The 14,770-nt window shown below is 40.3% G+C and overlaps 1 protein-coding gene across 7 annotated transcripts in view; it reads left to right on the forward strand.

Moving 5' to 3' along the window:
* KLF12 (KLF transcription factor 12) overlaps positions 1-10,762 on the forward strand; it is a 234,289-nt gene extending 223,527 nt beyond the window's left edge. For 6 of the 7 annotated variants that reach the window (XM_036379110.2, XM_036379134.2, XM_036379126.2 and 3 more), the window contains one exon: positions 1,421-10,762. In XM_036379110.2, coding sequence (XP_036235003.1) covers positions 1,421-1,602 — 182 coding nt within the window. In that variant the 3' untranslated portion in view covers positions 1,603-10,762. The remainder of the gene's footprint in view (positions 1-1,420) is intronic. The other variant, XR_008509169.1, reaches the window with a different exon arrangement.
* Positions 10,763-14,770: the final 4,008 nt, after the last annotated feature.

A 14,770-nucleotide genomic window follows, 5' to 3' on the forward strand; every position in this document is an offset into this window, starting at 1 on the left:
GTACCAACCCAAGGAGCTCAAATGTTGCTGACAACCTCGCTGACATGTCATGCTGATGTCTGTACAGCACTCAGTTTCCTAACAGAGGCCATTTCAGCTGGATTTTTCAGGGCTGTTTGAACTTTGTGATGATACTCTTACTTGGGAATTTTCTTTTGAAACCAAGGGCTCTCTGCAAAGCATTTATTGACTTTTGAAGAGACGCAAGGAGGGAGGTTCTGCCTATGAAAAGGCAAGTGTTGCGTCAGTGGTTCATATAATTGAAATAATTCCTTGCAAGCTGCTCATGATTTGTATGAGATAATAAATAACTGCAGAATGATTCTGCCTAACAAAGGAAACAGTTGTTGCAGAGATGCCCTTTTGTTGTCCAGGTTGTGATTAGCTGGTTTCAGAAGGGGAAGTAAAATTTTAGACACACAAAAGGAAGATAAATACGGACCTCACACAGTTTCCTTTCCTCAGTTTTGGTTTATGCTGAATTATGGGATCAAGGTAACTGCCGAGAGCATTTCTATAGACACTGAAGGTGAGTGATAGACGTCACAAAGAAGTATAGCCTAAAAACATGGCCAGAATGGGATTTAAACAGTTTTTGCTTTATGCAAGCACAAAATCCAGTTTGGCTGTATTAATCTTCTCCTCTGACATGATACAACATCGTTCTTACCCTTAAATATAAAGCAAGATGGTTGGATTTTCCAAAAATCTACATTAGCCCAAGTCTGAGCTCACTGAAGTAAATGGGTATTTATGAACAGTGTTGTGCAAGTTCCATGGCTAAGTACATTTAAAAATTGTACACATATTATGCAAAATTATTTTTACTAAGCAGCTGCAGTAAATAAAGAGGAGGTTTTGCAGACCGAATTTTTATGCTTCATTGGGAAATTGTAGTTGATTCTTACCAGCTTACTAAGAAATGTCCCAGAATGCTGTTTACACAAATAATCAAAAACCTTCATAAACATCATAGAATAATGTGAAGTCTGTGTCAGCCCACGGTAAATTGCAGAAATATCAGGTAATCTGGTCATTTGGGGAGAAAGTGCAGCCTGACAGGATGAGGGTTGCAAACTTGTATGGTAAATATGAGAATTACACAGCCCTCTTCTCATATTTACCATACAAGGGTGATGTTAATACTCACATCACCCCTGCAAGGTAGGATCTATATTATTGCCTTAATCCTGTTGATTTTCTTAGTCACATGAATGCCACGGGAATGATAAATGTCAAGGCTCTTTTCCTTATATTCAGCAGATCCAGTACCTCATAATTGTGTAATTTGGCCTAAAGCAACCCCTAGGCAGTGCATGTTCATGGGAGGCATGCAGAGGGGATTGTGGGGATTAATGGCAACAAGGGGAAAGTCACAACCTGTTTTTCCCCCTTCCCCTCTTTCTTTTGTTTCTCCCAGGAGAAAAACCCTACAAATGTACCTGGGAAGGCTGCACCTGGAAGTTTGCTCGATCCGATGAACTGACGAGGCATTACCGCAAGCACACGGGAGTGAAGCCATTCAAGTGTGCAGACTGTGACCGCAGCTTCTCCCGCTCGGATCACTTGGCGCTCCACCGCCGCAGGCACATGCTGGTTTGAGAAATGCTACCTGTTCCAGCTGAGTTTAAGAGCTGGGTCTCTTAACTACCCACAGTGAATTCAGCAGGGCTGAATCCCCCTCTACAGTGTTAACAGGCAGGGCTTTCCCTGATGTCTGTAACGAAAAATAATAACAGAAATTCAAAAAAAGCAGGAAAAGAAGTGCCACTCTTCTCCTCGCCATCTGAAGTTAACTCTGTCTGCCCCTCAGCATGGCTACCCCCTGAAAGTGTCATCACAATCACCTGGGAAATAGCAGCCGAGATGCTACAGGAATGGGCATTATTTTACATGCTGCATCCTTTGACAAAAAATGTTTATAGCTTGTATGTTTTCTCAGCTGCCAGACATTTTGTTCCTGAAAAATCACTGCTGGTTGGAGTATAGATACCATGAACTGATGATGATGATGACGATGATGATAGTGATGATGATGATGATGATGATGAGAGAAGACCGCTAGATCTGTATGATGCCATCTTTTCCCCTTGTTTTCAATACCATCTGGCCGGTGTCAGCACTGCACCGGAGCCGTGCTACAGACAAGCTGCGTGTGAGTAGGCAAGAGGATTCTGCTGGAGAGGTCCCGCTGCCGGAGCTGGAGGTTTGCTTGATCAGACTTTTGCAATAATGATGGTGGCATTTTAATATCATACCACAACTTGTCATTATGCCCCAGAGGACACCAGCCATTTAACTTTTTTCTTTTATGTTTTTTTTTTCCTTTTCTTTCGTCGTCGTCGTTGTTGAAGTCTGTAAAATAAGCAAAGGGCAGCAGCATCTCTGCTGAAATACCATATTAAGTATCTGTATTTTACCATGGAATTATTTAGATCCATTTTCTGATTTGTATAGAAAGAGACCACCTAAAAACAACTACCCTATTCTCAGTGTGCTGTTTTCTTTCATGCAGGTATGCTCTTCCCCACAACCATTATTTGAACCCAAGGAAATAGTCAAATCTTGTACTTGCTGGTACCAAGGTTAGTGGTATAGCCATTCCTGAGATGGAATTGAATGTATCATCAAAACAAAACAGAGAAGAAACGGCTGCATCTCTTGCAGAGAAAAAGCAATAATTAATAAAATGGCTCTTGTGACAATGATTTACTCCACACCAACAGAAGTGGGGGGTATGCAGAAACAGCATGTAAGATTTAAGCATTTAAATTAATCTTTTTGTTGGTTTCACTGACCTGCTAGGTGCCACAATTAAGTACTTTTATTTCCTTTAACATAATGCTTGTGTCTGGAAAGCAGAAAAGATAAAGGAAAGAGTTGATTGTTGAGGAGGTAGTGGATGAACTGTAAGTAGGACAGAGAAATATGCAGTTGTGCTCTGCAAGACATTAGAGTTCTCCCTGGAAGTTAGGGAATAACAAGATTTTGCCAGCTGTCTAGTATGATCTAAATGGACCTCTGTATGGGTACCAGTGGCTGCCTCTGCTTGGATTCTCAATCCAAGCCTTTTCATATTAAATAAAAGGAAATTCTTGATCATTCCCATACAGCCCTGTAATTGCAAACCAATTTGTATTAATTGAATTATGTAGGAAAGAGAGAAATTCTTAGTCATCAGTTATTCATGCAAACAGAATAGTGTTTTTCTGCTTTCTTTCCTCAGAAGGATCTGCCTATTCAGCTAAATTTGACAAAGGGGAGGCTTGGCAATATTTTCTAAGTGTTGAGATTTTCATAGCTTAGAGATGAAAGATGTAAACATAAAGGTCTTTTGCAATGCATTTAATTATGAATATTTATTCCAGGAATTCCAGATTAAATTTGTGATGCCACTTGTTTGTTTTTAAATGTTTGACCATCTCAGTTAATACCAGATTCTGAAGGAAATGTAGTAATGTTGGGATTCTGGAATCAAGGTAATCTTTAAGAAAAAACAACACAGAGTACCCATACAGATACAAAAACAATTACAGTTAATTGAGGATTAATATGACTGGGATTATACTTTATAACAGCATTCACAAGATCCAGAGTTTGATTGTCTTTAAATATCCTTAATATTCCCCAGTATGGATAGTTTATCAGCTCTCTGAAAGAACTTACAAAAAGCTCAGGCTTCCCACTGCCCAGTCATCAGTAGAGAAACTCAACACAAATTATTCACAGCTGTTGTGGGAAAAATGCCTCTGTCAATTCCCATTGACCATGTTGGTGATCTACTTCCACCAAATTTGACAACATTCTAGACTCCATTTCCAAATCAGGGACAGAGCAGGGCTTCTGGATAGACCATGAGGCATTGCAGGGCAGCAGAACTGTGTCTTTACGAGCAGCATTGCTACTGTTGATTTAAAAAACTGGCTGTCAAAGTATTGTATGTGAGGTGCTTCATGGATTATGTCTGAGGTCTGGATTTTGTGGACTTCAATATCATCCCCTTAAATGCATCTGTCATTGTTGACATTTAGGGAAAGAAGTCAGGTCAGATAGAACTCCATTGATAAAATTCTTTTCTTGCTCAAGAATATTTTACCAACTAATTATTTGAATAGCAGTAATTCAGTTGAAGAACCAATGGCATACAGAATTCCTTTCAGGATCTGTGGGTGGGGGTTTTTTTCTCTCATAGAAAATTAATTTTGCTCGAGCAGAAGCTCCTGCTGGGCATTCTGTTAGCATACAGGAGGATGTGATGTTACTCTCAAACATTAGTTGCAGGGCGCAACTGGGAGAGATCAGTGCTCCTTTTTAGGCTTCCCCTGTTGTCAGTGAAGACAGAGAAACTACAAGAGAGCTGGAGAGGCCTTTAATTTTAGTGTTCAGCTTTGAAATGCCCTGTGGAAGAGCATGTGTATAACAGACCCTGGAGAGACTCATCTCCCAAGGCCGAGGTTGGTTTGTGTAAATCCCTGGCTTTTCAGCTGGTTGCCTATTACAATAGGAATTGGAAGCACTGCAACAGAAAGAGGGTCTGGTTTTATTCAAAGAACCCCAAAATGATAGAGGGCTAAAGCAGCAGTAATGCTGAGGGACACAGACACAGAGTGGGGCAATGGTAGGAGAATGAAGCCAAAAGGTAAAGGAGCGTGTGCTACATTTTGTTATTTCCCAGGCAGGAAGTACATCCTCAGCCTTTCAGCACATGTGCAAGGGCTTCTCATGCTGCTGTTACCTGTAGATGAATTGCACAACCAGCAGTAGTCCACCACTGGGTTTCAGATACACAGTCTGGTTCTTGATAAGGTTCTCATTCGTACCAGCACCTGCAGGCTTTGATTCCAGTTACTCCATGGAGTTGTTTTCTGGGTTTTGTCCCCTTAGAAGTATTTTTAAGAGAAGTTACTCAGGAGGATGGGGGTGTTTGAATGTAGAGCTGATGTCCTCCAAATCCTCAGTGTGTCTTTGCCTTTATTGGCTCTGTTTCAGGCCTGCCAAGTTTCTGTGCGTGTGCAAAGACCATGGGCAATCGCTCTGGGGTAGTTTCCTCAAAAGTCCTGGTACCCCACCACAGGACTGTGACATTTCATGGCTGTGGCGAAGGCTTACATCATGTGTAGCATGCAGAAATACCAGAACTCATCCTGACACGATCCACTAGGACCATCTTAATTGAGCAGTTGGGATACACAAACATACAGTGTCCAATTCCTTCAGAAAGACAAGAGATTTCAGTCCACCATGCCATCACATTGCATGTTACAGCTTGCAAGGGAAATTATGCCATGAAGTGTCAGATTTCATGTATTTTCAAGAGTTCTAAATGGATTTGTCAGGAGCCAGCATTTTAGGAAAAAGTAATGAGCAAACAGCTTTGATACTAAACTTTTAAAAATTTTAATTGTGTCATTATTTTTTGAGCACCCCTTATATTCAGCACTGTAAAACTGGCTCATTGCAACAGCAGTTTTTATTTGGGGATGAAGATGCAGTATTCCTTATTCTCATGTTTGCATAATTAATTAAATAGATTTAGACTGACTTGTATATATGATTATTTGCTGGAGTAATGTATAACAAAATTAACAGTGTTGAAAATTACATCAGTGATGTTGATGTTCAGGTAAACTTGCAGTGCAGAGCATGGACAAATAGCTGGACAGCCTTTCTCCCCTTTAATAATGAGAATAGCAGTGATCATAAGCCTCTTTTTCCATTAGCCACATTGAAAATGTATTCTAGTTGCCATTTATAAATTTAAATTCTGGTAATAAATGCTGTTTAATGTAAAGCAAAAAAATCTCTTTCCCCTTTATTGAAGGTGGATACTTCAAAATCAGAGTAGGTGTGACTAACAATATCCCACTTACTTTTTAGTTTGAATTTGAGTTTGGAAAGGTCATGGTGTGAAACTGTGTCTTCCACAGCAGTCAAGTCTTAAGATCGTTCAGTAAATCCATGCTACTCCCACATGCTCATGCTTACATTCATGCATATGATCCCCAGAACTTCCAAGTGTCTCTACCCATGTGCAGGTAATACAAGTTTATTTAAAATTAAAATTTAGGAAAAAACCCAAAACAAAACAGAACAGAAAAGGAAGAATTTTAAGTAAACACTGTTACAGAAAATACTACCTTAAGTAACCAGCTCATGTTATTGTGTTATGCCTTTCCCTGTGATACGTGACTGGAGAATTGCACAAAGAAATTGTTGTATTTTCAGTTTTGCTATAGTGTAGCAGTTGCTATGTAATGTATGCTTATGAAGTAATGCCCACTGGAACATTGAAAAGGCTTATATTCTCCTCAATAAATCAGGTTTTGGCATAAAAATGTAACTGTAAGGATACTGCATCTTTAGAAATCAAAGTAACTTGAAAGTATTTTACTATACTTGTAACAGTTAAAATATTCTGTAATACATGTGATAATGGAAAAGAATTTTCAAACTCAAGTTTTACGTGGGGTGTTAAATAGCTGAAATGAAATACATTTTTAAACAATCCTTACCTCCAGTTTTCCTCGGAAGACTGTTAGGATAATGCCTTGCAAAGCTAAAACACAAGACTCAAGAAGTAAATTGTTCTGTTTTATCAGAGTGTATTTTCTCTGCAAAATGGAGTGGCCACTTCTTTGCTGTTTTGCAGATGGTGTGTGATATAGCAAAGTTATACTGAGTCCTTCCGTGTCAATAAGTCAATGCTCAATGTCTTTGACTGAATAAAGGAAAAAAACACTTAAACAAAATGAAAACCATATGAAAGGTTTGTCGGTTTGTGATTTCTTTTTTCCTTCTGGCATTTTACAATGAACTGCAGATACAGGAATGGCAAACACTCATATGATTTTATTTCTTCTTGTATTTCCCCAACTGCAATGCATCCTGATTAAAGGTTGCAAAGCTGAAATAGGCAGCTGCTTTTTGCTGATTCCAGGGGAGTTTAGTCTTCTAGGTGCAGTAACATGTCAAGAATATCCATTGTAGCAGGACAGTTCTGACATTTAAAATACTCATACACTTCAGTGAGATAGCCTGAAATCTATTTTAGAGGTGAAACAGAAACTGAAAGTGCCTGTAATTAGAACTGATGGGATGTTCCTATACTTTTACACAGCAATAACTTAATGGGATTCTGTTAACAGTAAGGTGAGAATGAAATTTTACTTGGAGAACAATAATGCAGCACAGAAACAAACACAAAGTGCCATTTGTATGTTCACATGTTGAGATACTGTGTTAGAGGTTTTAGTTATTTTCTCAGATAACATCTGTCATATATTTGTAAGAAGAAAATAAATCTTAGTTTACAAATGACTCGTAGCTGTACCGATTCTCAGTAGGTGTGATTGGAAGTTGTTGTCAGAGCAGTGTTTTAGGGGATTTCTTCCCAATTTATGTTGGATATGACCATGTATCCAGGGTATTCTCTAGTGAAGTAATCCAAAACCAGCAATAAGCCCAATGGAGCTTTTTTTTTAGGGAATATGAAAGAACAGGGATTCTCTTGAAAAATCCTCTGCATTGAACTCTGGAAACACAAGAGTTCACCTTATGTCTCCTTTCTCTTCATCATGTAATGCTCATAGTATTTAATATCATCTTGGTTGACTTCATGAGTGGACAAAATATATCACTTCGCTTTCTTTTGGGGACAAATGAGTGAAAAATTAGGGACTGTCTGTCTAGAGACTATTTGAATAGCAAACAAGAAGTCGATATTTCTAAAATGAAGTATGGAGATTTTTATATTGAGTGGCCTAAACATTTGCATCCGTAGACTAATTGATCTTACCAGAAAATGGCCAGCTGTGACTCTTGCACTCTTATTTTTTTCTCAGTTTTTTTGTAAATATTAACTACTGCTAATGGATTCTTAAAATAGCAATGTAATGCCAGCCCTCATGCTTCTTCTATTTTTAAAAATTAATTTATTGGAAATCAAAATGTAACTGGTTGTCCTGATGCCTTTGCCCAGGAAGATTGCTTTCCATCCTCTGAATTTGTACCTGCCATTTATCCAGGCATAATTTTGTATTTGAGAAATCCTGCATTTTGTTTAGGCTTCTGCTGCCATCAGTGGGTACTGCTGGAGTCTCACTGAGGCTCATACACAGATGAACGTGCAGGTCCAAAACCAATCCCCCACCCAAAAGAAAAGGTGCACATGGACACACATGTAACAATTAGGTATTCATGCACAAGTTAATTACATGACAAGGTTGCTCATTCAGTAACAAATTTAAATGTTAACCGCTGGCAGAAATAATCCCATCAGAACATGCTTATACTTATTCTGTTGTCCTGAGCTTATCTCCAGATATTAAGCCCATAAAAGAATACAACTCATGCTAGGGATTTCAGGGGAACATCAGGGAATGTGTTGTCAGAAGGAGAAAGGAATCTAGTTTCTTACCCAGTACCTGAGCCCTTCTTGGAGAGGAGTGTTCTGTTCTTTGTTCTGGAGCAGCAGCAACTACAAGAGGGCACCCTTAGAAAGCTGCCATCTTGGAAGGCTTAGCTGATTCCACCCTGCATGTGTTAGTTCTTCAGTAGGAAAGGGCGCCCTATCTTCACTATCCCAAAATGAGACAGGTTTTTTTCGCCTTCATTCTAAAAAGCAAACTCTGAGTAAGGGTTCTTCTTTTTTTGGTTTGTTTTTTTAGTCTGTTTTGTTTTGATTTTACTTTTTTGGGGCTTTTTTATTTTATTTGGGTTTGGGGTTTTTGGGGTTTTATTTGGTTTTTGGGTTTTTTGTTGGTTTTTTTTTTTGTTTGTTTTTTGTTTTTTGGTTTTTTTTGCTTTGCAAGCATTATTTTATAGCAGCTCTTGTTCCCTGACTTTGAATTATGAAATAATTACCCTTGTGGTAACTTTTACATTATTCAATACAGAGTTTTTCAGTCCTCCAGAGAAACAAAACTGGGCATATGAATTTTAGCTATTACAAAAACAAGAATACAAAAAATTACTTGAGGTCCTATTGTCCATATAAATGAACTGTAACATCTTTCCCAATTCAGAGTCAGAAGTTTCAGTGAGCCAAGGTGCTCTCAGAAGCAAAAGAAGAGGTGGTTCACACATTGGCTCACTAAACCTTGCCCTGTTCTGTGACCTCAGCATATAAAAACATGAATTCAGTGTCTGATACGGGACCACAGGCGATGGCTTTGATTGATTGTCATAAGCATCAACCATGAAATACACAAACAGGTTCAGATACCACTTTTCTCCCTCTCCCTGCCTTTCTAGGTATAAAAGAGCTTTGGAAAGACAGCTTGAGCCAAATCTTCATGGCTGAACCAATACTTACCACGATTCAGAGCCGTTGTTGTCATTTCTGGTTTCAGACTTTTTCACTGCCACATTCCCATGTTAAAAAAACCCGCATGGTTTATTTCTCTTCTGATTGTCCTATACATGGCTTCCTTGGTAATGTAAGTTCTTCACTGAACACCTACACAATATGCTCTCTTGACCTTCTGTCTGTCCTTACAAAGTTGTATTTCCCATTTGCACATTTGTAGAATATACACAGAGATAGTAATGAATTACTTAAGTTTCATGTACCATCAGCCTTAAGACCTTCAACCCACACACAGGCACATGCATTTCATACACACATCAAGGGAAAGAGAGATTTGGACACTGCTATCAACATGTGGGGTCAAAAATACCATTAAATCAGAAAGTTCTTTCAGCTGTGTTCAGGAAAAAACAATACTGAAAAATATCATTCTTGGCCAAGTTACTTATGGACGAAGCAAATTCCCCCATGGTGTTATTTGAATGAAAACCTAAGGATGGGATTGTATTTGGCCCCAAATTGTTCCTTCTAATTAGGTCATTACTGTTGTACGCACCAATAAGCGTTTATTTGATCCTCCTGTGTAAAAATACAAAAACATCCCGTAGTTTACCAAGCGATTCATTTGGGACTGAAAGCTTCACAGCAATGGAATTAGTGTGTACAGCACCTCAGTCTTTTTCCTAGATAAGATGGAAAAGGGAGGGCCATTATCAGTAACCCCATAGAGATAGTAGTGTCAATAGAGCTCCTACATTTAAAAGGAATAAAAATACCAGTGCTAGCAGGCAAACATATTAGTTTTTTAGACTTTCTTTTGCCTTCTTTTCAAAAGCTTTTAAATACAAAAATTACTTTTCTTCAAAACTTAAAGTAAACTTCTGAAGATCTAATTTCCCAATAGTTTCCTCTGCATTTATATACTATGTAGTGTTTAGGCAATGCCTATGTTATAAGTTTATTAATATTATGTAAGTGTTGTTCTTGTATTTATGTATAGTGTATGTATTGTAAATATACTCAGAGCTTTTTTTCCTCTTACTGTAAAAAGGTGATTTTTGCCCTATGATAATGTAAAGGGAGTCCCCTAATGAAATTCTGTCAGAGGATGATTATTCCACTCTATTCTCAAAGATTTAAATGAACAAGTGTTATCGTTTTAAATGGTGTCTCAGACATATTTTGTTGGTGCATTGCTTTTCTGTATTCAACTTTCCTATGAATTGAGCTGTGAATTGAAATAGAGTTTAAACCTTTAAATGTATGCATTTGTACAATTATCTGAATGGAGGCATGAAGGTTAAATAAAGCATTTTGTATGGAACAAACCCCTAATTATTACTGTGGATGACTCAAAGCTTCTGGAATACCTAGATACTAACTTTTTAAAATTAAATCTTTGTTTTCTATAAACATATAGTGATTTTTTAATGGAATGATTGCTTAAGAAATGGATTTTACTTGCGTTTCTGATTTTTTAAAAGCCACCATAGAGAGTAGACATTCTTTCTCCTTTCGCAGAATTTGTGCATCTGTGGCAAAGCTGGAACAAATAAAATAGCACTCAGCAGTATAAACAAAAATGTCCTGGGATGATATAAAAATATTTTGCATTACTATATAATCTGAATACCCCAAGTACTTTAAAAGGGGAGCTCTTTACTTCTGCCCCTCTCCTTTCCCTGTTTGTGGGGAGGCTGGTGCAGTTGAAGTGCAGCATGTGTAAGGTACTGGTGCAGCCAGGAGAGGGTTTGTCCACTGTGTGCCCCTGAAGTGAAGGAACAGCTGCTGGAGGAGGGCAGTGCCACACTGGAAATGGCAAGCTTATACCTGGTTGAAGAGAGTTGGTATTTGCAATTGCTCCTAGGGACACTCTGAGGTCTGTGGGCTTGTCCCTTGTGTCTGGCCCTTCCATAAAAAAGCTTCCTTTATGTTTGAGCCAGCCTAGGGCAACTGGATGTAAAGTCAGAGGCTTGGAGCTGCACAGGACCCTTATTGGTGAAATTTCTCCTTAAAATTAATTTTCCCCTTCCCCTGAATTCCCATCAGCTTACTTTTAACCAATATGATCATTTATCTACTAAAAGCCACAGTGCTACATGGTTACAGGCAGAGAAACAAGTAAATAAAGTGATTTGGAGACCTTTGAGCCTTATGAAAAGATGTTTCTCAACCAAGTCTGTGCTATGACAGATCTTCCATCTCTCAAACCAACGATGAATTTAAAAATCAGATAGTTGCATTGACCCTTCCAAAGCACTTCTGCTTTCCACACAATAAGTTGTTTGTTCTTCCTCAGTGTCCTGTGTGTGTTTAATTTCATTTTTTTCTCCCAAGAGTGACATAAGTATAAAATGCATCACTGCCTGTTTAGTCTGACCTCCTCAGTGAACGCCCACACCGTCCTCTGCCCTGACCCATGCTCTGTTCCTGAAAAGTTATTTCTTCCACTTGCACAAACAACTGCTCAATTGTCCTGTAATCCCTCCCCCTTTTTTTCCCCTTTGTTATTGAACAGTCCACTTGGAATGAAAAGTTGGCACGTTGTGTTAAGTACGTCGCACGGGGCACGTCTGGCTCTCCGTGAGCATGACAAGGAGTGGCCGCTGGTAACCACCTTCAACTTTGCACACTGAGTTACTAGATCAGATAAGCACAGTTCCCTCTCTACGTGCAGGAAAAAGTCACATCGGCATCATCCTTGAACCCAGGGAGATTGCCTGCCTCCCAGACAGAGTTCTGGCAGTGCAGACTTTCACCCATGGATTCAGGGTGCAAGTCCTCGTGTCCAGCCTCTAACAGGGAAGCTCATCCATGCGAGAGGTCTGTCTGCCACGTCTGCTCGCTGCACTGTGGCCTGGTGGCACGAGATCTTGGTTGGGAGTGGAAAGGGCAATGCTAGGGGAGAAAAGCATGTTGGTGGTCATCAAGTATTTGTCCTTTTCAAAGTGTAGCCAGCCCTGTGGTCCAGGCTGCCACTGATGTAATTGGTCTCTTCAGCAGTGCCTGCTGTTCACGCTGTGGAAACCTGTCCCTAAACAACCCTCACATCCTAGCAAACCAGGCAGAGTTAAACCCTTTAAATAGATAAAGAGCCAAAGACATTTGACTGAAGCTGGAGTGACTCAGTAGTTAAGGAAAAAATGCCAGAATCACAGAATGTTTGGGGTTGGCAGTGACCTCTGGAGGTCGTGTGGTCCAAGCCCCCTGCTCAAACTGGGACACCTAGGGCCAGTTGCCAGGATGGTGTCCAGATGGCTTTTGAGAATCTGCAAGGATGAAGACTCCACAGCCTTGCTAGGCAACCTGTGCCAGGCATCAGCCACCCTTACACTGAGAAAATGTTTCCTGATATTCTTAATAGCACCTGACCATTTGGAGTCCCTCCCTCTCACTTGGGCCATCAGGCAGAACAGGCTTTCTGGTTAAGGTTTTGACCCAGTCTGTAACTGAGCAGGGTTTTTATACCCATGGGTATTTTCTGTGAGAGGCCCCAAATAGCAGCAGTAGCCATACCCTTCCTGTTGAAGCCTACCCACAAAGGCATTTACTGCCTCACATACTTGTCTTACCAAAAATATATAGCCCATAATAACTGGACCTGCCCCTTATAAAGGAATGAATAACCAGATTTAGCCAGTAAGCTGAAACATGTCAATACATTTTGTCCTTTATGTTTTCATTTGTATCTTTGCACAACCTTGCTCACAGGTGCACTGTGCCCTTTCCTGGTTATCTTTCTCATTTGCTGGGGATATTGATCTATAAAACCTCCTTGTAAAATATTTCAAATAAATTCTTTGTTTTTTCTGGGGTGACTTTTCTACACCTGTATTTTTGGGCCTGTGCAGAATATTAACAGACAGAAACTAACAATAAAGTCCAGAAACTACTGCAAAAGCAAACAGTGAAACCAAGACTCTTGCAAAGCGCTATAAATCTCTCGAGTTGCTGTTTAATCTTTATATACAGGTACGTCTCAAGGTTATCTGCTCCTGAGGGGTTCTCTGGAGGCTTTTGTGATTTGTCATCCGCTCAGCTTCTTATCAGTCACAGGCATTTCCCCTTGTAACATTTATTATGGGCTCCCCTCTGTGTTTCTTTAAAATGCAATGCCCTGAAGAGGCTCTGGTATGCAGTTTTTAAGGAGTTATTAAATCTCCCTCTTCCATGATCAACTGGATCGTAAATGTGGCACAGGCAACATAGCAGGTGGGCAGCACTGGTGGCTGAGCACCCTCACTGGGACTGGATGCAAACAGAAGCCTTAAGCTCTGGACAGGAGTTTTCTCTCTCCATCTTGCAGTCTCTGGCTGGAAAAGTACAATTAAATACCTTGACTGAATGCGTTGCATATGTAGAGGAGAATCTACTGCAAATAGCATTAATAAAATAACCATTGTGGCAGCTTAGCTAAGACACTGTGTCTAATTTTGAGGTGGAAGAAATCTCAATCTTTTCCACCAGGATGATCATGGCCATCCTGCTGTGCCATTCCATTTCAGCAGAGGCAAATCAAGCCCTGGCTGCTGCAACAATGTGTCACCATTTCTGAGGAGCTGGCAGACTTGGGAGAGGGACAATGAAATTCCTTCATCAGCCAGATGACAGGGAGCCTCTCTGCTCATGGCCAAGGTTTGGACAGCAGAGGATTTGCTGTGAAATTGCTTCCTCTCCTGTGTCCACAGCCTCATGGAAGTGTGCTGCCGAAAGAGAGGGCTGGCTGATATGGGAAGCAGGATGCAACTGTTCCCCAGCAATTGCTTTTATCCAGCAGATAAACCTGCTTTAATTCCTCATTTATCCTTAAATACCTGCTTTGTCTACACTGACATCTGAGTTCTGACTGCTAGCACATATAGGCATGCAAGAACACGTATATATCTGCTTAGTACATGTGTATGTGTATTTATACACGCACACATGCATGCACTGCATGCACCTATGTAGATGTGCACTGACTAGCTCTTCCTAAAGGTAGTGGGGGCACCAGGAGCACTACTGGGAATATACTTAGGAGCCAGGTGTTCATGTAGGTAGGAAACAGCTGGGCAGCAGTTTTAAAGCCCTTTAGTTTGAGATGCTAGAGCCCAAATGGGTCCTACATCCCCAGAAATGTCACAGGCCATGTTGGATGGGGCTTTGGCCTAGTGGAAAGTGCCCCTGCCCATGGCAAGGCAATTGGAACAAGATGATCTTTAAGGTGCTTTCCAAGCCAAACCCTTTTATGATTCTATAAAAGGTCAGGGGAGGAGATGAATTCTCAGAGTCCTTCTATGCCTGTCCCCCTCACCTGAGTTGGTGCTTTAGGAGTGCTCTGAAGCCCCACATGCCCCCAGACCTGACCTGTTCTCATCTCCCCCTCTGCCAGCAGGTGTTCACCCCAAGCCTGGACTGCAAAGAGCATCCCATAGGAGACAGTGTGGCCTCCCCCATGACAGAGGGGTCCAAGGACAGCCTGGG

Source organism: Molothrus ater, chromosome 2 (genome assembly GCF_012460135.2).
Source record: "Molothrus ater isolate BHLD 08-10-18 breed brown headed cowbird chromosome 2, BPBGC_Mater_1.1, whole genome shotgun sequence".
Taxonomy (NCBI): Eukaryota; Metazoa; Chordata; class Aves; order Passeriformes; family Icteridae; genus Molothrus; species Molothrus ater.